General features: G+C 44.5%; 1 protein-coding gene across 12 annotated transcripts in view; it reads left to right on the top strand.

The window, feature by feature from the left end:
* FOXN3 (forkhead box N3) overlaps positions 1–23,025 on the top strand; it is a 467,496-nt gene that overhangs the window by 426,379 nt on the left and 18,092 nt on the right. For 9 of the 12 annotated variants that reach the window (XM_012453090.2, XM_012453093.2, XM_012453089.3 and 6 more), the window contains 2 exons: positions 5,576–5,641; positions 15,458–15,563. In XM_012453090.2, coding sequence (XP_012308513.1) covers positions 5,576–5,641; positions 15,458–15,563 — 172 coding nt within the window. The remainder of the gene's footprint in view (positions 1–5,575; positions 5,642–15,457; positions 15,564–23,025) is intronic. The other 3 variants (XM_064375143.1, XM_021675700.2, XM_012453095.3) reach the window with 2 other exon arrangements.

Below are 23,025 nucleotides of genomic sequence, written 5' to 3'. Positions count from 1 at the left end.
CCAAAACTCTTTTCTTATGTTGATAAACTGGGTTAGACCATCTAGAGAAGATCCTATAAAGCCAATCCACTGCTCCCCTCCTAGAGATCTTGTCCTGGGCTCTTTATCCTTCACAATCAGCTAAGCCTCTGAAGCAGAAGCACCCACTACCCCCTAAACAGCTACCCAGTCCCCTGAAATACTTCCAGCAACAAAGCTCCAATGTCTTTGGTCAGAAGCATCTTACCACAATAGCATGCCTTCATCAGAAAGTTCCTCTGCTATCTAAAGAGGTAAACTACCAGTAGTCTCTCCTGACCACAGAACATTTAGACATTTCTATAGCGACCCTGAGTGTGCTGATGAGAAGCAGCATATTACTCAAGGTAGAGAATGGGAGGGAGCCCCAGAGAGAGGCACAGGAGGGAGCGAGTGGAGCAGCACTGTGTCCTCATCAGAAGGGGTGGGATAGAGAGATTAAAGGGAGGGGTGTTTGGGTGAGGGGACTGGGAGAAGTGTGCAGAGGCAGTGCCCTTAGGGCCCCAGAATCTGTAGGTTGGAGTAGCGTGCTGAGCACAAGTTATATAATCAGCTCAAACACTTTCTTTCTGCCTTCTGGTAGTCTGTAATCTAAAGAAAAAGGGAATGCCTGTACAAACAGTGCAGTGTTTTTATGCATAAAAATCTCTCTGTAGAAAAGCTTTTGATAGCATGTACTAATATAAAAGGCTGATGAAATATGTTAAGTGAAAAAAAATTAAGTTGCAGAAACTCTTTTCCATATAAAGCTATTTTTTAAAAAATAGATTTGTGTGCATGAGAGTGTGTGTATGTGTGTGTGTTAGTATTCCAATGAATATATACATATATGCTTATTTTCACATAAATAATTTCTGGACATAGATTCAAGAAACTATGAGTTTGAAGGTAGGTCTATAGGGAAGGCAAATTATATTTATCTGTCAAATTATATTTATCTAGTGGTTTGTTTTTTTTTTACAGTGAGCACACATTACTTTCATGATTTTTAAAAAGAGGGAAAAACAAGTATTTTAATAATAGATAAGCATAAGCATTATAGCATCTCTTGTCTTTGGAGAGGAGAGACAGGAGGTTGTTGGCTCTGAAGACAGAAGCACTCACAGGCTGTCAGGGTGTGACAAGGAGAAAGGCATATGAGATGTTCTAGCAGAGAGTGCAGGACACTTCTCCACAGAAGAATGTCAGGCTCATTAGGCTGCATGGTGTTCACTCCAGGAGCCAAAAAGGGTTCTTCTGGCATTGATCTACACAGTGCTAGGTCTTGCTTATTCCTTGCTGGATAAGGAAAGAGGTCTGAGTGATTACTTCTATTTTCGTTTACCTGTAAACCTGGATATTGAACTAAGAAAGTGTTATATCTAGTACCTCACAAACGAAAACAAAAAAGATGACACTTGGGAAATCTTTGCAATTTTAAGGTAGGCTAAGATTTCTTAGGACACAAAAGACACTAAGCTATGAAAGAACAAAATGATAAACTAGACTAAATAAAAATGAAAGACTTCTGCTTATTAAAAGACACTCTTAAGAAGCTGAATAGTAAACCATGAACTAAGAAAAGACATGTATCTCACAGAGGACTTATATTCAGAATATTTTTTAAAATCTTACAACTGAATAATGAGTTGAACTACCTAATTAAAAATGGGTAACAGATTTTAACAGGTTTTTCATGTAAGATACACGAATGGTCATTAAGCACATGAAAAGATTCTTAAGGTTATTTGTCATTAGGAAAATACAAATGAAAACAACAGTGAAATATCACTCCATATCCTCTAGATGGCTAATGTTTTTGAAGATTGACAATTTCAAGTACTGGCAAAAAAAATATGGAGCAACTGGAACTCTCCTATGTGGTACACCCTCTTTGGGAAACAATGCAGCAATTCTCTATAAGCCAAACATACATTTACCAGCAATTTTCCAAGAGAAATGAAAACAATTTTCCAAGAGGTATAAAAGTTCACAGCAGCTTTTTCATGATATTCCAAACTGGAAACAATCCAGTGTCAACCTACTGATGAATGGATTGTGGTATATCCATTCAGTGACTACTACTCAGTGATAGCTATAAGGAGTGAACTACTGACACCACATCTTTGATGAATAACAGAAGGCAAACCAGTGATTGTCCAGACCAGGGATAGAGATGTCTGCAAAGGGGTGCAGGTAAACTTTGGGGTGATGGAAATCTGTATCTTGGCTATGCTCTTTATCTTGATTATAGTGGTAATGGTGGTGTCAGAACTTATAAAACTCTGCACTGAAAATGGGCACATGTTCTTATATCTGAATCATTCCTCAGTAAAGTTGATTTTTGAAAGGATGGCACTCACTGTATCCCCTTGGGGAAGGGCTGGCACTGTAGTATGCCAGTGTGCATAAACACATAATTACATTTTACATTTTCTCCCACCATTTGCAGTTCTTGTGTTTGCCAGTTTGCTTGCCAAGATATTAAGAGAGGAGAATCCCAAGCCTTGCTCTCTGCTCCATTCTGCTCATAGCGCTACTTATTCAGGACCTGATCCTTTGAGAAGGGAGAGTGGAGCTGTAGAAATGCTTTACGAATGAGATCATGTGAAGGCTGGGTGTTGCACCTGCCCCGAATGCCTGGAGACCAGCACGAGTTCCATGATCACATCAGAATTTTTATCTGTGGAGGCATCAGGCATGGCACATCTGGTTAGATGGAAGATGGGGGACATGTCCCTCAGCATGCTGCTTTTATTTTTCAGAGTTTATGTGTCTTATTTAGCTTGGCTGGGTGGGGGTGGGGGTCACAAGTGGATGCCCTGCAGATCCAAAGCACTCCCGCAAGCTGTGCCTTGGGAATGCCCCACTTAGATTCTCCCACATGTGTGATTATTGATGGAATACTTTTCCTTTAATGTTTTCTTTTCCTCTTTCTGTTTCTTTCTTTTACTATGTTATCTTTTCATTTGTAGCCCTCTACAGTTTCCTTTAATGTGTTTTTGAAGAATACGGAAATACTTTCTTTAATTTTCTGGCCGTATAGGTAGAAAAAGACTCCAGACTTCCTCCCTGTGTTTCCTCTTGTTCTGAGCCCAGCAAACCTCTTGGCCACTCAGAAAAACTCTGGGTATGAGTCACCCGTGGAGGTGGGGACCATGTAGCCAGGCCAACCATGGTCACCTATAGCACTTGCTTTCTCAGAAATGGCAAAGAGCTTAATTGGCAGGAAAAAGTCGTGTGTTTTCTTGGCTACCCCATGAGAAAGGAAAAGGCCCTTTCTAAAAGGAGGGGCAAGAGGGAAAGGCCTGAGTCCTTGACAGCCCCCCTCAGGAACTGCGTGTCTCTCATGACTTGTGAGAAGCCAGCAGGAATGCTGGGGCTGTGAGTGCTGCTTCTGGGCAGCAGGTCCTGTGGGGGACCAAGGAACCAGGGGCAGAGGGAGCCACAGGGGCAGTGGGGAGAACTTTTAGTTTTTTAGTTGAATGATTTTATATACAAATGTATATAATCATTTGACTAATCAATCAACTTATATATAAACTATTACATAATAGTATACATATTATATTAACTATTATATATAATATTATATATAAACTATATAGTTTATGATATATAGTATATACTATTATATACAACTATTACAAACTAATATTTTATATATAGTTTATAATATTACACATAATAGTATATATAAACTATGCTCTTATATAATATAATGTTTTATAATATATATTGTGTTAATGATTATATATAATAGTATACATAGTTTATATATAATAGTTAATAGTAAATATTAATAGTTAATATGTATACTATTGTATATAATGGTTAATATATTTCTTAAGATATATTAATATACATACTATAATGTGAATTATAATTATTATATTAATATAAATATAAATATCAGTGGGAAGTGGTGATTGTTTTAGGAATTTCACCCCTAGAGTTGCCAAATATATAAACTATGTATATTATTATATATAATAGCTAATATGTATTATTTGGTGATTAATGATATTAGTTAATATAATAAGTATATTATATATAAAGTTTACATATATAATATATATACTAATTTCAGTGGGAAATGGTGACTGTTTTAGGAATTTCACTCCTGGAGTTGCTAAATAAGTGAATTTACTTGTTTCTCATATAATGTACTTATGAAATAAACTTTTAGTCCATTATGGAGTGTAAGTAACAGGCCTCCTGCAGGCAAAATAAAAAAAAAAAAATTCTTCAGAGTCAACTTCTTTTCCTTTTTTTTTTGAGACCCTGTCTTCTGGAACCAGCATCGCCCATATCATTAATCGCTTGTGGGCCTCTTTTTACCACATCGTATTACTCTCTTGGAATTAAACCACGCATATAAAGTATGAAAAATGTACTTTTTTTTAACATTAAAAATGTAATTTTCTAGCATAATACCCAAAATAAAGTGCCATGGAGCCATTAGTAGTAAATTGAATTTTTCGGTATGTAATTTGTACAAAAACCGACAAGTGTGAGCCCCTTCTCCCCCATCATTAGTCACTGAGTTTAGCGGACACAGAGGCAGTAATCTGCAAGGGAAGGCATTTTGATGTCGACTTCAATTGCACACTTCATTTATTTGGACAGGGCACAGGCGGCAGCTTCTGTCACACGGCATCATCGCACTATTAGTGAATTTCGCCCCAGGGCAGCTGGGACGCTGGGCTGGGGCAGATGTTCTTTTCAGCCTATTCAGTGACCATTCTTGGGGGTTGTTTACTGTTGCCATGGTGACCTTCATTTCCATAGCAGCAGAGCTGCTGTTTCTCAGAGGAAAATGAATTTAGTTATAAAAGGATAATATTTTTCTCTGTCTCTATATAACCTGCCATCTGTCAACCGGTGGATCAGTAAGGATTCAGAAACCTATTAAGAATTATGGCAATGAAGTGATGAGTATTTTTTTTTACACATATTAAAAGCAATAATAGAAGTAGAAGCAAACATTGTACTCTCAACATGAGAACTTTAATTTTTTCTTTATATTTTAAGTGCTGTTTTTTAATGCCTTCACCACCTCCACACCACTGTTACAAACATAACCTCGTGAAACACAATGTACATTCTGCTGACAAATGGAAATGACCAAATGTCTTGTTTGTATCTCACTAGATGCAGGTGTTTTTAATGCTTTCTTGATGCTACGAGCTTTCCCCAGTTCATTAAAGATTCCTATGGCTGAACTTCCTATTGTCACTGACTCTTCTGCTCCTCACTCCAGGGTAGAAGCTGTGAGGGTGCATAGATCAGCAGTTTATCAGGAACATACAGTGCAAATTACAAAATTAACAAAATGAGAAGAGACCATGCTTGTCTGATAAAAAATTTGCTAACATGATCCTTAAATCTCATTCTAGAATACCTGTCCTTCTTCTCAAACCCCACTGGGAAGAAAGTCGCCTTTGGGCTAGCTCATCTAGTTCCCGGATATTTTTTTTTCTCTGTTGCATTCATAAACTGTAACTTGCAGGGGGAAAAACACACACACACACCGGCCCCGTTGTAAATAATGTTATTTATTGGTTGATTTTTCCAGATCCTGACATTGATGCTGCCAGTGCCATGATGCTTTTGAATACTCCCCCTGAGATACAAGCAGGTTGTGAGTAGATATTTCTATAGCCTACAGCACCATAGTATGTGAATTTAACCTTCTCATTTATATACCAGGTCATAGGAAGAACTAATGCTAAAGTAGAACTTCCCTTATAGAGTCACTTTAAAAGCTACATACGTGCATGATTACATGCATATGCATATAAACGTGTAGCCGTGCATATGTATGAATGAATGCATAGGTGTGTTTCCAAGATGAGAAAGTTCTCGTAGGATTTCAGGGCTTAAGACTTGGGGAAAAGGAAACAGATCCTTTAATGAGTCCCAGTGGAGAGGCCTTCCTTGCTCCTGCAGGAATTGCTCCTGTGAGTTTGTAGTTTCTGCTTGGGGCCAGCTTAACCATAATGGACCTGAGCAGGACCCATTTTTAGAAATTTCTTTCTCTTCTGGGACCTCATCACCAGGCTGCCATTTTGGAAAAGAATCTAGTGAAATAGGCCTGCTGGTGCCTGGAATATCTTTGAAATGAAACCACACTACCTGCTTGGACCGTTTCCACCCAGCTTCCCAGGCTGCCCCAGATAGCAGGGCAGGGCTGTTTAGCTCAGCAGGACTCCCACCATCACCTTCTGTTGGCCTTGAGCAATGTCAACTTTGAGACAACTCTTCACCACCTGAGGTTTTTTCCCATCTCTGGAGCTAGTCTACCATGGTTTTAGAAAGCTCTCTTCCCAAGGGATGAAGAATGACTTCTAACAAAGAGATCTGTCCCTTCCTCCTCCCAACTCGAGGTCAGTACCTGTGCTCACATGCCACAGGCAGAACCCTGTTGAACACACAGACAGCTGATTTCCCAGGGTCTGCTCAGCTTGTTGTCAGGACATTACTGCATTATAGCCTCTTACTGATGAAACACACTGGTGTGGAAATGGTGGCATGAAGCAGCAGATGCCATTACAACACCACCGCTTAGGGGCTGGCACCCACCAGTCTCCTTCTTATGGCTAGGCCTTCAGCTCATTTTGGGTTCTGCCTCTCTGAGTGCTGCACGGCCTGCTGAGCAGTGGGAAGTCCCTGCCTTTGGAGTGGATGGTATTTCCCACAGGAAAGCCTCCATCCTCAGACCCACACAGGTGCCATTTGTTAGTAGTGGACTGTGTGGAGTTCCAGGCCATCCTTCATAGCCCATTGCTTGTCCCAGCCTTCCTGACAGCTTTAGGATATTTGACTCCAACCCCTCTTACTTATTCCTACTTTAAAAGACCCAAGAAATTCAGCTAAACATTCTCAGGGAGACTTGTTCCTCTGCCTGGAGCTGCCATTACCTGTTCCGAACGGTCTAAACTTCTGATTCTCTCTTTCTAAACTCAGGCCTCCAGCGATTGGAATGTCGGACTGCCTGCACCTCTGACATGCAAACACCCCTGCTAAGCAGATGTGTCACTGGCCTAGCTCTGTAACTAGCAGTCAACCTGGAGTGTGGTTTTTAAATGATGTTTTATATTTCAGAGAAATATATATGTTTTTTTAAAAAATTTTAAATAAACTTCCATTCTTAGATGGCATTGCAGGAAAAGTACAGACCAGATTGTAATCAAGTTCCAGGCTGCAAAGATTTCTAAAATTAAGTTGCATAACTCAACCCAGTGGAAACATACTGATTTCATCAGAGCCATGTAAGATTCGAGCACCTTCCTTTGCAGCTAGCCACTACACGGTGATCATTAGTTTAACAAAAATACTTCCAACTGGTTGCTGAAGTTGAGAGGGAAAATGGGATTATGGACTTCCGCTGGAAGAGGCTACATGGGGCCAGCTTAGCCATAATGGACCTGAGCAGGACCCATTTTTAGAAATTTCTTTCTCTTCTGGGACTTCATCACCAGGCTGCCATTTTGGAGAATGATCTGGTGATGCAGGCCTGCTGGAGCGTGGAATATCTTTGAAATGAAACCAAGCCAGGCATGGGGACTGATTGATCATTCACAGATCCTCAGCAGCTTCCATAAACGTCCATGATTACTGGATTCTTGACCATAGGTAGGAAAGGAAAAGGCTTCTCCTGATGAGTAGACAAGTGAGTTGTTTTCATTGTTCGCCTCCCGTCTCCATCTCTGTAACACTCAAACTGTAAATGCTTCTTTTTCCAGGGTAGCCATAGTCCTGTTTACATTGAAATGCTGAATTTGAGTTTTACAAGCTCAGTGTTCATGTTTTGAAGCTGTAGGTTCATTTTTAGAAGGTTTTTTTTAGAAGGCTATTATCACTCTGTGAGAAATCCAGCCACAGCCTTCATGAAAGCCCCAAGCCAAGAACGGGGCTCCAGGACAGAAGCGGGAAACAACCGGGGTGCCTACAAAGGTCACGGAAGGAACCGCTCATGGACAGGAGTAACAGAGAAGTAAATGGGAAGACTGGGCAGAGGAGAGGGACACCACCTTTGCATGTGGAGTCACCATCCCATCTTCCCACCAGCCCTGGTTCAATCCCCTAGAGGTCAAGGGCAAGCATGGTCAAGGGGCAGATTGTAAAGACCCCAAGGATTGGAGCAGTACCTTAGCAAGGGAGTGAAGAGGCATGGAGTGTCTTCTCTGCACTTGGGAAGCCAGCTGGCCGATCCTCCTAATAAACCCAGCCAGAGAACTGTATCTGCAGCTTGCAGTTAGCTCTTTCTGGCTTCACTCTTTCTCCATGTCCCTAGCCCCTGCCACCTTTCTTTTCATTTTACCTTGCATAGCATTATTTGCCTTGGGATTTGAGGCAGTCCTTTGCCTTCTTAAGGGAGAAGCATTACGGACAGAATGATTAGGCTGTCATCCCCTGCCCTGCCAGCATTGCCCAAGGCCTGGAAAAAATGAGAGGTGATTCCTGCACAAAAATGGTTAAAGGCAACAGCCAGCCAGCCACGGTGATGGCGTGTGGGTGGCCTGCATAGGGGTGTTTGTGTGCCTGTGTCCCATGTGGATCTATCCCAGGTCTTCTCTAGGTGGAGGGGTTCTGCCACTGCCCACGAGTAGGGAGTGTGGCTTCCGAGAGCGACACATTTCCTGTCTGTGCAGAGCCTGCCTGTATTCCCCCGTGGGCTGCTGCTGTGGCTGGGCTCTGTTTATAGAGCATCCTCCTGCTATTTATAGCCCCTTGTTTTCACCTCTTGGGCTGCTAGATGCCCCTGCTTGCATGGGGGCCACCAACCTAGTCTCTCTGCTGCTGTCCGCTCTCAGCAGATAGAGGCTGGCCTGGATGGCTGGAAGGCTTTTCCTTTGTCCTCGCCCTTCATAGCCACTCCAGGTCACCAGATGGCAGCCACTTAGATCTTTTCTCTTCCTTCCACCCTTGCTCAGCATCTGTAAAGCTAGCTCGAGGCCCGCAGACTGGCCACAGTCCAGGGTCGAAGCTGAGTAGGTTGCACAAAGGAAATGGCTCAGACCTGGTGAGAGCCCCAGGCAGAGCAAGCCCCTTTATCACTGGAGGGTCCGTGTTGCCCCAAGCTTGCTCAGCACACCATATCTTGCTTGGGCTGGAGTCCCTGTGGGTCCCTCCACCTCTCATTTCAGTCGAATGCTTGACTTGCAGTGCAGCGGCAGTGTGCACCTAATAAACACCTCGGGCTACAACACTGTGTCCCCCTGGCAGCATCCGCTGTGCATGTGACATTAGCCTCTTTAGACTTTGCCCGTTTGTAGCACAGGAAACATTCTTCAAGGAGAGCCACCACGTCTCACGAGTTCTATAGGATGTGACTTCCAGAACAGTGTGGGGCACGGCTGGCTCATGACCTCCTGGACTTTGGATTATGCACCAGTCAAATCCACCCACCCACCCACCCCATCCTCCCCACACACACACAAAATGGCTATGTAGACTAATTCCAGCTTCTAGTATCTCCTCAAGTACCTGCTTTGCAGTTCCCCTTTGACAAGCCCTGTGAGTCAGCTTTAACCCCAATGGAGGACTTGTTATTAAGTCAGGAGAAGCCAGATCACCATTACTCATCTTCAAAGGCTTATATAATCCCTAGTTAGAAGGTTCCCGGAGACGAACTCTAGATACTAGACAAAATAACAAAATGGAACGAGGGACGGGGAGGAATTGGGGGCAGGCATTCCTCCCCCTGCCTGGAACTGGGATATATGTCAGACATCTCGGGCACAGCAGAACGAAGACAACCAGGAAATAGGCTGTGTCCCTCCATGCCAGCCCCCTCCCCAGTGTGCCTCCAAGTAAGCAGGTGGAATGGCCGACTTCAGGAAAGGGAAGGATTAGCGGAATCACCTGCTGCTCAGCTTATGGCCTCTGAGAGTTAGCCAGGGCTGCCCTCGGCAGGAGCTCAGAGGTTAATTTTAGAAGTTGGGAAAAACCAAGGAAGCCAAGCCTCGGTAGGGGAGCCGGGGAAGTGCTGAGGGACAATGTAGCAGGAGGAGTTTGTCTTGGACCTTAGACTTTGTTTTTTTTTTTAAGATTCTCAGGATTGCGTTATCCCATTTAGATCACAGTATCTACCATGAGCAGTGCCGCTCTGTTTGGCTCTCTTCTTATGTGTGAAGGTTGCCTTCTTGCTAGTTAAAACCAGAAAGCTTAGAGCTCCTCTCTAATGGCAGAGAACGTGGCTGATGGCAAGTGTGGGGAAGTCTGCCACTGATGTCCCTGCATCCTGAGAGCCTCAGAGGTGGACATCCTCTCCTCTAAAAGATGAATACATAACTGGCCTAACCTACAAGGATGATGCTGGAGGCCTGGGGCTTATCTGGAGAGAGCCACAAATCCAAGGGAGAAGTTGACTTTGAACGTCCAGCCCTTTTGATGTCTTACGTAGCTGGAGGCCAGTGCATTTCAGTACATCAGGTGCGGCAGATTGGCTGCAAAGGTTTCGGTCTTTCTGTGTCTTGATGTGCTTTGAGGAAAACAGAGAGTAAAAGGAAGGGAAGGAGTAGATGTGCTGGTAGGTGAAGGGGAGGAAGGCAGCAAATCGCACTGCCACGTGTACCTATGCAACAATCTTGCATGATCTTCACATGTACCCCAAAACCGAAAATGCAATTAAAAAAAAAAAAGAGAGAAAGGGCTGAAGAATGGACTCGCATTCCCACCGAGCTTCCTAATGCAGAGTAGTGAACTGGGGACCTCAGAATGCCTTTCTCCAACACAGCCATTTTGGACTGGCTGTGACTTGTTCTTCAGAAGCCACGTTCCTGAAACGGGAATGGGGACTGAAAGGAGAAAAGACAGGGGTACAGTTAAGTGTCACAGCTGGCTTCTGGCAGCTGGTGAGCAAATGCGAGCACATCCGCCATCTCTCCATGGAGAACACTGCCAATGATGAGGATGGAGAGGTGCCAGGGTTGGCAGAGGCAACATTTAGTTGCAGCTCATTTGAGAAGGAGCTGCAGGATTCAGAGGTAGAGCTGAGTCTACGTGCCAGAAGTCTTGTGAGGTTCAGGAAATAGCTCAGGGAAAGCCTGTTAATGCTGCAAGATAGCTTTGTCCATCACATTCTCTTTGAAATGAACACAGTTCATTAATCAGGAAGATGTTTTAATAGATAAATGCAAAGTTAGGAGTAACTACAAAAAGCATAATGGGCTGAAAGTATTTCCCCATGTCCTGACCCCATTCAGCCCTATGCCTTGTAGATCATTAGTAAGAGGATGCCAGAGAGGTGACGTGGGGCGCCGGAAGGGTGACGATGACGAAGATGATGATGAGCTTACATAACGGGTCAGCCACTGAGCTAAGCAATTGACGTAGCTTATCTTATTTCATCCTCAAAGCAATCTTACAAGGTATGTTTAAGCCTGCTTCACCAGTGAGGAAATGGAGACACAGGAAGGTGAAGGCACTAGGCCAAGGCCACAGAGCCAGTGACCAGGCAAGGCTGGACTGAAGCTGTGTTGCTCAGAGCTCACACTCTTAACCGCTGCAATATACCTCTTCCCCGAGGGTTCTGTGAGACGAGGAGCGTCCAAAGCACATGGTCTCCAGTAGGAACTTGGTGAGGACTGGCTTCCTCTCCTAGTATTCCTCTATGGTGGGCATACCCCTGGTTCTTACAGGTTCTGAGTATTTGGGCAGAGGACTCTGTCATGCCACACTGTCCCCAAAACTGCATTTTTCCTCGATTGGCAGATGACTTGACGGCCGTGCCAGGGTTAAGACGAACATGGGCTCCATAACTTGCATTTGCTCTGTTTCCGTTCCAGGGCTTCCCTCATCTTTGTCCAACTTTAAGTGTCTTGGGTGTTTTTGCTGCAAGGGTGGCTCTGATACGATACGCTCGCTATGCACAAAGGGAACGGAAGCGCCATAGCAGCAGCTGTTGCTCTTCCAGCAACTCTGTCACCAGGAAGATGGCTACGTTCTTCCAGCCTGGTCTGGCTTTTGTCTCATTCTGTTTCTTACGGGTTTAAGCTCATCTGAAATGTAGAAAGCATGGGCTGGGCCGCCTCAGGATTCCTCTGTGGATGTTGGTCACGTCGATGATGACGATATTGATAGCTAACATGCATTTTCCAAAGACTTGTGCCTTCATTAACTCAGTGAAGCCTCCAGAGACCCTGGGTAAATATCATTTTTGTCCCCCATTTTACTTACGGAGTTTAAGTAGCTCGCTCAGGGGACACGGTCAGTAATTGACAGAGATGGGATGTAGACCTGGATTGGTTTCCAGAGCCTGGCTGTCAGCTGCTGCAGCGCGGGGCACTTCTCTGCTCAAAGCCCCTTAATGGCTTTCCCAATACCCATGGGATACAGCCCAAACACATCTCATTTCTGCTAGGATTGTATGCTGTAGCAAAGCAACGTTTTAGTTCCTTGAGCACATTGTGCATTGTTAAAAAATCTCAGCTGGGCATGGTGGCACACACCTATAATCCCAGCTACTCGGGAGGCTGAGGCAGGAGAATTGCTTGAACTGGGAACGGGGAGGTGGAGGCTGGGTTCGTGTCACTGTACTCCAGCGTGGGCTACAAAGCAAGACTCTGTCTTGGGGGAAAAAAATGTCTTCCTAGGCCCCCTGTCCTAGCACTTACCATAGTATGTTTTCATTGCCTCCTCTCTCTCTCTCTCTCTCTCTCTCTCTCTCTCTCTCTCTCTGTCTTGCTCGCTCTCTCTCTCCCTCTCTCTCTCTCTCCCTCCCTCCCCTTCCCTCTTGCTGGTAGTTACCTTATATCCCCATCATCTAATATGTAGAAAAGTACTTGGTACACGTTTTTGTGTCTGTATATGGGACTGTAATAATTTTTACTGACAAGAATTACAACTGTATTAGAGATTTTAAATATTTGTTTATCAGCCTGTTTCATTATATCAGACTAAGTTGCTGCTCTACTTGAGATCCTTAGCGACAGATATGTTAGATCAGAATTCTGCTTAACCTGTGGCTATCCGACCATTTCTAGGAGACTGCCGTACACCGAAATCATGGAAACCCTCTCCCACAGTCCCCAAAACAGGCAAACAAAAAGTCTGTCGTTTTAGGCAACATACATACATTTCATCCAAAGCATCTTTCTACAAGGGTTTTGCTGTCTTCTACATATGTCTGTCCTTGAGAATTACTGCTATTTTTCCTCCTGTGTTTTCTTCTGGAAGTTTTATAATTTTAGTTCCTACTTTGAGGTTTATGATCCGTTTCTAATTTTTATACGTGGCATGAGGTGTAAGGCTCAAGGTTCATTTTTTCCCCCAAATGGATCTCTGGTTGTTCTAACACTCGCTTCTCCCTCTTTGCATTGTCTTGGTACCCTTGTCAGAAATCACTTGGCCACATATGTGTGAGTCTATTTCCGAATTCTGTTCTGTTCCATTGGTCTGTATGTCTAGACTTAACGCCAGTACCACCGTGTCTTGGTTCCTGTAACTTTATAGGGAGTCTTGAAATCAGATAAGATAAATTAGGTAATATAAACTTTAGACATTCTTCCTTATAGAGAATTCATCAACTGTGTAAGGCATGATAATTCACTGCATACCACATTATAACAGTTCCATGATTTAAAGACACTGCCTCAGATAAGGTGGTCTGTTAGCAGAAATCAGGCCGATCATCAGGAATGGCAGGAGTTACCAATCTGGGTCTGCCTGCTCTCACAATTAATTAGGGTAAGTAACGGGGGAGATTATGGAACACTGGACGGTAATAGTAGAACCGACTTAGACGAGAGTTTCCATTCTGTCACCCATCCCACCTTTTGTAAGACCTAGAAACAAAGACCTTACACAAAGCGGGAAAATAAATGGCAAAAATTATTAGCAAGAGGTGCAGAATGCCCAAGGAATTGGCAGTCTGTAAAATTACCCCATACTCAAGAGTGGACGTTCGTCCTACGTGATGTTCGATTAAAGATTTGAAAACATGTTCTTAGACACCTAAAAATTATGTAAGTAAAAAGTATGTATGACAATGTGTTTTATGAAAAGCATTTACTCTACCTACATAATACTGGCTTTCACACCTAATGTCCAAAGTGGTTTTCATTTTTGAATGCAGAATTTTCTAGAGCCTTTTCGGTGGTCTTTGTTTGAAAAAGCGCTATTTATCTACCTTGCCGCTATCTGAGACTGTGCCAGGGAATACATGGCCACAGCCAGGGCTCTGGGGAGTCTTGAACCCATGATGGCAGACAGGGTCTTGGGAGAACAGTGTTCAGAGAGGGAAACAGATCCAGAGACCTGCACAGAGTCATGCAAGGAGAACTCAGATTAAAGCTCGCCCATGTTCTCAGTGATGCTCCCTGGACCCTCAGATGCAGGGAGGATTTTTGGTAGATGTAGCAGAAGACAGAATAGTAGCTTGAACCAAAAGAAACTGCTGTTTGGGAGGTCAGAAAACGTTACATCAGGGATTCCCTGCGGTTCTCCTCTTAGGTAACCCTCAGACAAAATTAGATTGGTATAGAGATCCTTGGAGTTTGTATGGAGAATGGACAAAATCTCAGTCTCTGGTGAAAGCAGGGACTTAGGGTTGCTTGGGGGATGCGTGTGTTTAGGAGAAGGTGGAATGAGGAGAGATTGTTTCAGGAGATTTGCTTGAGAGGGATACCCCGGGGAGGGGCCTTTTCTCAGGCCACGAAAATCCCCTTGGGGACGAACTGTGTGGTGCGTGCTGAGGTACCAAGTAGCTTGTAAAATCGGCTTTTATAAGAGACAGTTTGGTCATATTTTCTCCTTGTTGGATTAAGGACAAATGGGAAGGTGTTCTCAGCTTCTGACCACGTGAAGTATGGGGAGGTGCTTTTGTTTGGTGACCTGGTGTCTGTCCTACAGTGCTGGGGTTTTTGAGATGTTGCTAGGGTCTGACACAAGGTAAAAGGTTATGTTTAATAAATGTGAGAAAACAGTATCTGAAGCCTACTTTTGAAGACTTTTTTTTTTTTTAAACCTAGGGATCAATCCTTTGGTTGTGAGCTACTAGTCTGATTTTTACTTACCGGATTATCTTTCTGTCTGTCTTACTCTCTGTGTATCTTTCTGTCTCTCTTTCCTCATGTGTGTGTGCAGGTGTGTCTGTGTAGGAGTCTGTGTGTGACTGTGTCTGTGTGTACTTGTGTGTGTATGCCTGTATGTGCGGGCATACGCACGTGTGTGTGTGTGCACCTGTGACTGTGCGTGTGTTCATGTCTGTGTGCACATGAATCTTTGTGTGTATCTTTGTGTGCGTGTCTGTATGTGCATGTGTGCACACATTGTGTCTCTGTGTGCACACACATATGTATATTTCTCTCTGTCTCTGCTCCATGCACATGTTCTCTGCTCTCCTGTCTCTCTCTCTCTCTCTCTCATTGGTCTATCCAGAATTTCTGACTTAGAACAGAAGTCTTCACAGTTGAATTCACGGGTGGTGTCTTTCTCCCTTTTGCTTTTGCAGTTCCTCCAGGAGTGATCCAAAACGGAGCGCGAGTCCTGAGCCGAGGGCTGTTTCCTGGCGTGCGGCCGCTGCCCATCACTCCCATTGGGGTGACGGCGGCCATGAGGTAAGAGGGGAGTGTGCTGGGCAGAGCCAGCCTGGGAGTGGGAAGGGCAGTGTTCTGTCCACGGGTCCTCTTCTGGAGACAGAAAGGCTCTACTTTGAACTAGTGACAGCAATAAACCTGGTTCGGGTGCTCAGAAATATGGAAGTAACCCCAAGAACTCCCAGTCCAAATGCCACCGTCTATTTCTCGGGCCACCGATGATCCTGGTCTCTTTACAGATGAGGAGATGGGATCAAGTTAAATTAAGTTTTTTATTCTAAGAAAGCAGAGTAAGAGGTGGGTAGAAGGAAATGGAAGTCAAGATGTTCCTTGGATTTTAGGCTAACGGGTCTAGCGTTAGACCCAGCCCTGTCCCTCCCCTGTCCTGTGATTCTGGGCTGGTGTCCAACCTCTGTTGGGCCTCAGTTCCCTCATCTGCGAAACTCCTGCCTCCTACCAGGGGTTGCAGGGAAAATCAAATGCAAAATCACATGTGAGGCGAGCTTTGGTACGTGGTCTATAAATAGCAAGTGGCATCATTCCCCTGCTTCCAAGAATGAGGTCAGCTGCCAAACCGCACGCACCCTTCCTTGGGACATTTCTCTCCTCCATGCTCTCCATCTCCGCTGCCAGCCCCGGATCAGGGTCCGCCGACAGCTGGGGCCCTCACAGGCACCATTGCTGGAGCCTCTTCCCATCCGCCAGCTGCTTCTCCGCCCACCCCTGCCCATCTATCCACCACTGTCAGACCAGTTTCCCAACACGATGCCCTGCCAGTCGTCTGCAGAAGCACCTTCTGTGACTGCCCCTGCATCACCCTGACATTCCCCCCAGTCTTTCCTTCTCCTCAAGCCAAATGTGTTCCCCCAAATATGCCCAGTATTGGCCCATCTTATTCGTACAGTTTTCTCGGTGTAGATGCCCCTCACCCTCATATGCACGACAGCGCGTCCTTCAAGACCTGGCACAAAGTTGATCCCTTCCCAACGCTTTTTTGAATGTGGTCTGGGAGCCAGCATCAGAGAAACTTCTCTTTGCTGTGAACCCATTAGCCCTAGGCTCTGGTGTAGCCCTTCAGTCAGTGATCCTGTATGGTAGCAGTTGCTCTGTGTGTCCCTTTCTGTCCTGGGCGCTTTGTTTCCTGGATGAGGGCTAGGTCTCACCCAGTTGGCTGATGCCTCATCACTATTGCAGGTGCCAGGCCCTGGTTGCTTGTTTAGAAAAAGCCTGTCTCACTGAACTGTAACCTTGAAGGTACCATCCCTCTCCTTCTACATTTATGGATCAAGTTTGCAACTGAAGACCATTTTGCTTTCATAGTGTCTTATGTCCCAAAGGAAACCAGCTCAGAAAGTCTGTTTAGCTGGGCCTGTGAGAGAAGCAAGGTCAAACTCCCCTGCCGTGTGCAGCTTCTCCATGAACTTGCCTTTTAACTCCTCCTGCTGTTATCAGGACCAAGTCGCATCATCTTGAGAGCAGACCAAAGGCTATAGCTTCTGATAAGGCAGGAAGTTGTTAGCAATTAGAATAATAACCGATCATAAAACCACTTATTTCTACTCATCTGACCAGGGAATATTTTCCAAAACTACATGGATAGGATCTTTCTCTCGTACCTCTCTGGCATCTTCCCTGGCTACTAGCTTAGTCATTCTTGAGTTCCTAAGTGGTAAGTGTCTTCCCATGAAGCCAAAATACCGATGCTCTTGCCTCACGTCTCTGAAAAAGACACACTCTGTTTTTCATTCTTTCTTGAAATCTTTCCCATCTTGCCTCATAGTTTACCTTTTTGGTTGAGAAGACTCGGAGACTGTAGGCTATTTTTGCTTGGAGCAACAATGTATTTTTATTAGCAGATTCTAAATATAGACTTACAGTTTATCCTCTTGACCCCCTTTTTTTTTAGTGCCTTCAAGAGTAGTTTTCATTATGGGGCCAGCCACGCCTTGTAGAAGGGCATGGAAAAGCCAGGCAGAAAACAGGCTGACCTTCCACAGGAGCTGCCTTCTTGTTTTCATTCTTACTCATGGCATTTGTTATGACAAAGTTTACTGGTTAGTACCCCCTTGAGGTGTTTCTCTAACCAAAAAGAAACTGATGGTTTCTTTTTGGTTAGAAAATAACAAAGTGCTGCACAGGAGCCAGTGCCCTTTCCCCACCACGCTCTCAGTCTCTATGGCACCCCCTGGTGGCAGAGCCTCACAGTCTTGTTTCTGTTGAAAGTTGCTACTCAGCTAGTCAAGTGAGTGCCTCAGCTGGGCTCCTTCCAAAGTAAAAGAAAACAAAACAGCCTCTGAGCCAACTTGTGTATCAGATAGGTCCAGTAGGGAGACAGAAACTACACCAGGTATTTGAACAGAGAGATTTTAATGCCTTTCTGTTAACCAGCACTGGGTGTGGTAGCTCATGCCTGTAATCTCAGCACTTTGAGGGGCTGAGGTGGGAAGATCACTTGAGGCCAGGAGTTCAAGACCAGCCTGAGCAACATAGGGAGACCCCAGCTCTACAAAGTTTTAAAAATTAGCTGAGGCCGGGCACAGTGGCTCACACCTGTAATCCCAACATTTGGGAGGCTGAGGCAGGTGGATCATTTGGGCTCAGGAGCTTGAGACCAGCCTGGGCAACACGGTGAAACCCTGTCTCTACTTTTTTAAAAAATTACCTGGTTGTGGTGGCACACACCTGTGGTCCTAGCTACTCGGGAGGCTGAGGTGGGAGGATCCCTTGAGCCTGGGAGGTCAAGACTGCAGTGAGCCGACATTGCTCCACTGCACTCCAGTCTGGGCAACAGAGTGAGATCATGTAAAAATGAAAATGATTAAAAAGAAAACAAACCTATGAACCGAGTAGGAAGTTATTAACCAGGTAACAGAAAGGGTAAAGAGAACTCAGGGTGTCATAGACAGAGTAATTGCAGGAGGCAGCTAACCGCCTCTAGGGCTGAGGGAACAAAGGGAAGAGGTTGGAATGATTGCCCATGAAGCTGAAACTCACCTTTGCACAGGGGGCGGGGGCTTGGAACCAGACCTCGAAGGAAGCAGCCTCTGATGGTGCTGGTGGCCTCTAATGGAATATAGTTCTGCAAGTGCTGGAAGAACTCAAACTGGGTCTGGCAACTACAAGAATGGATGCTGCTGCTGAGGTGCAGAGGCATTGCTGGGGTGGTGCAGGAACAAGAAACAGGCAGGAGCCAGTTCCATCTTTCTCCACCACCCTCTTGGTCTCTCTATGGCACCCCCTGGTGGCAGAGCCTCACATGGAGCCCGGTGGTAAAGTCCAGCCCCAGCCCCAGCCCCAGCGTGGGAAACTGAGTTGAAGGGTGGGTTTGAGACTGAGTGGCAATAGCTTTGTAATGGCACAGCTCGCTTCATGTCTGACCACTACACAAGCATGTAGAGTCTAATTAGAGAGTGACTTTCCTGAGCATCATTAGGAGTTTTTAGCAAAATCATTTTGGTGAAATATGCAACACTTACATTTGCATAAATAGAGATAATCAGTAAAGATCCCGGGCACGGTGGCTCACGCCTGTAATCCCAGCACTTTGGGAGGTAAAGGAGGGCGGATCACCTGAGGTCAGGAGTTCAAGACCAGCCTGGCCAACATGGTGAAACACCATCTCTACTAAAACTACAAAAATTAGCTGGGCATGGTGGTATGTGCTTGTAGTCCCAGCTATTCAAGAGGATGAGATGGGAGAATCGCCTGAACCCAGGAGGTGGAGGTTGCAGTGAGCCGAAATTGTGCCATTGCACTGCAGCCTGGGTGACAGAGCGTAACTTTGTCCATCCCCACCCAAAATAGAGATAACCAGTAAAGAACCCCGTTGTGCATTAGCAGTTAGTTGTCCAAATACCAATTCTGAACCTGCCCCCCTCAGTTTTAAGGGAAATTAGGGGAAGAGGGGTAGTAAGCGCTAGAACATTAGGGGCACTTGCTTGTAATGTCTTTGCCCTCTTTTTGTAGGGCAAGTAGTAGACACTGCTTTTGGAAAGAAGGAACGCGAACATAGCTATGGAGGCATTTGCCTAATCAGTGTCTGTAAAACCCATTAAGAAGTAAGTGCTTGAGGAAAAAAATCTTGTTTTGCGTTTTCACATTCATCATACTTTTAACATTTTTTAATTTGGCCACATGTCAGTGGAACCTAAACTCAGCCAAGGCTGAAAGGAAAGGAGTCCAGCAGAGACAAGAACAACACAGAATATTATCTCCCAGATGGCGTGGCAGTGCCCACGTGTTCTGTGTGTGCTCAGATGTTTACAGGGGTTGCTGCCCCGGTCTTTTCAGCTGGGGCCCAGGGCAGGCAGAAGAGTCATTAGCACCCACTAAAGACCAGTTTCCTACTTTCCTTTGTGTGACAGGTTTTCCTTGTGAGTCTAAGCGACTTCTCCTTAAGTGAAAATATTTGTCTTTCAGGGATTTTTTTTTTCCTCCACTGAGTGGCAAAGGCCATGTTTGTTTGTCTTAACTCTGAAACTGTTATTGACATAGATGAAGTGTTACTTTTATTAGCTGCTCATTACACAGCTTCTATTTGCTGGGTTCCTTTGCATATAATTATGATGTGAAATCTCCTTGTAAGAGTATCTGTCAATAATGTAATTGACTTTACGGTGTTGACTTTTTACTCAATAACCTCCAAGATTGGCCCATCCTTAGACATCAGAAACCTGCTTATTTTTAAATTTGCCTGGGCGTTGAGTCCTCAAGACACATCATCCTCATAATAACTACCCACACATCTTAAAGTTTTATGCCTGTGTCTTCGGCTGCTTTCCCAGGGAAATCCCTTGCAGAGATTGCATTGAATGGAATACATGATTATAGCCCTGGGAGAGCTGTTGCTGGCCTTCATGGGAAGGAGGAGTCCCCAGGCTTCTTACATTCACAGCATCGTGGGCTGCCCCTCACTCCAGGTTGGACCACAGCAACCCCCCTGGATCTCGGCCACCTTGCTTTTAACCTTTAGGGCTCTTTTTGATCCCTACGTGCCTAATCAGGTGGCAGAAAAAAAATGTCCAGGGCTTGCTAGAGGATTGGGAGAAAGCTGATGGAAGGCCCGTTTTATAGCAACTCAGTCAACAAAATATACACATGAACTCAGGAACCACATTTCCTGGGTCCATGTCCTGCAGCTATGTGACCTCGAGCAAGTACCCATGGGCTTCTCAAGAGGAAACCTGTGTCTGCCTCATGCATTATTAGGATTAACAAACAGCTATGTGCCTGGCATGTAGTCAGCATTATGTAGGTGTTCGATAAATTAGGAACATGGAAAGCCTCATGGATTCACCTAGCCTGTCTCCCACAGACCTTCCGGGTTTCCTTGCTGAGCACTGGAACCTTAGGAGAAGGCTTAGATTGAACTCATGCCACCTTCAGCGCAGTGTACATTTGTTGGCAAAGCCATTGGCTTTGAAGAGTGCTGGCCATAATCTGCACTACAAGTCTTGACCACCCCGCTTGTTATCAAATTACATGAGAGTTCATGCAATCACCATCTAAGGCTGCTTCGTTTCATTTGGATCTCCAACAACCTTAAGTGACAACTGTACTTCCCGTGAAACGTGAAGCAAGTCAGGCATTAATGGTCTTACTATGGTAGAAAACATTAATTCTTAAGGTCATGTCAACGTATAATCATCAGGAAAACCCATCTCAGCCTAAGTTCTGCTCCAGGTCAACTGCCTTGTCTCCTCCCTCGAGAACATGTTTGTATCAGTTTAGGAAGGTGGCAACCTTTGGTATTAAGATAGGGTTGTAGTCCAATTATGTATCTTGAGGGTAAATTGGCTGCTGATCTTTTCTGGTGTTGTATTTTGTTCTGTATTTAAAGACCAAGCCCCTGTTTGCCTTTGTCTTTGAAATCATGGTCTTTGAAGGCAATTACAAAACTCAGTATTAGATTTTGCTTTGTAGTGGGAGGAGAGGAGAAAATACGAAAGAGCTAGGTTTAAGGGAAAAGGGAAAAAGAATCCCAGGTCACATGCAGCATGCACTGAATTCCTTCCTGGACCACTGTTTCAGCAAGCATAGTGTTTGCTTTGGGACCTTCTGGTCCAGAAATTTAAACAACGACCAGCAAACTGTGAAATTTGATCAACATTCCAGAGGTGCTCCTCATATTTCATATCAATGACATGGGTTAATGCCTTTGAAAGTACTGGTGGCTCTTTTTCATGTTGTATAGAAAAATCCTCCAAACTCCCAATGATTCTGGACTGTTTTAAATGCAAAACAATCCATGGAGGAGAGTTTTAGGATCACTCCTATTTGTGTTCTGTGATCTCTCGCAAAAAGGAAATCATGTTTATCTCAGTGGTTTAGGGGAGCAGTTTGCAGTTCGTGGGAGGAAACTGTGGTCCCCCTGCTACTGAGTTAGAACTCTTAGAGTTGTTGATCCTGGATGCTTCCAGGAAGGGCTAACCACCGGGTCCCTGGACATCCTTCACCTTTTCTGCCATGCATCTGCCAGACTGCAGAATTTGAGGGCTGATGGAAGGGATCTTAAACCTCACCTTGATTTTACAGCTGAGGCACAGGTAGAATCAGACAGGATTTTGTGGAAAAGGTAGGGAAGAACTGGAAACAACAAGTTAAATCAGTTGAACTAATGACCTAAATGGCATCTCTCTCCTAGGTAGAATTTGATACCTGGTGAGGAGTATTTTATGCAACTTGTATTAAATGATTCTCTGCATGCTCCTTAGTATTTCCTATCATTCTTTGTAGTGTTCATCTTCTTTACAGTTTGAAGGGGCTTCTCTCTCTCTCTCTCTCTCTTTCTCTTTCTCTTTCTCTCTCTCTCTCCACCCCCCCCCCTTTCTCTCTCTGAGACAGGGGTCTTTCTCTGTCACCCATGCCAGAGTACAGTGGCACTGTCACAGCTCACTGCAGCCTTGTCCTCCCAGGCTCAAGTGATCTTCCCACCTCTCAGCCTCCTAAGTAGTTGGGACCACAGGAACTCACCTCTGCTCCTGTCTAATTTTTATATTTTTTGTAGAGAAGGCACCTTGCCATGTTGCCCAGGCTGGTCTTGAACTCCTGGGCTCAAACAATTCACACACCTCAGCCTCCCAAAGTGCTAGGATTACAGGTGTGAGCCACAGTGCCCAGCTGAGTTTTTTAAATAATTAGAATGATACTATGTCCTTTTTAACTTTTTAAAAAAGTCCTATTAGGTTTATTTGTTTTATATAGCTGTAACTGAGTCATTTTCACTGCTATATAATACTCCATTATGTGACTATACCATCATTTTTTTAAAAAAGACATTTGGATCATTAGTAGCTCTCTGCTATTACAAACAGTGCTGCTGTGGAAATTCTTGTACATGTCTTCAGATTTAAGATGTCTGGGAGTGAAATTGTTGGTTTATAGGGTATGTACATGCTCAGCTTTACAAGGTAATACCACATTGTTTAGTAAAGTGCTTTATCCAGTTACACTGCCACCAGCAGAGTGTGATAGTCCCTAGTCC

The sequence above is a fragment of the Aotus nancymaae genome, unplaced genomic scaffold (assembly GCF_030222135.1).
Source record: "Aotus nancymaae isolate 86718 unplaced genomic scaffold, 86718_ANA_hifiasm-v0.15.2.pri h1tg000011l, whole genome shotgun sequence".
NCBI classification, from domain to species: domain Eukaryota; kingdom Metazoa; phylum Chordata; class Mammalia; order Primates; family Aotidae; genus Aotus; species Aotus nancymaae.
Note: the sequence above shows the minus strand (reverse complement) of the source record. Positions and strands in the feature narration are given on the sequence as shown.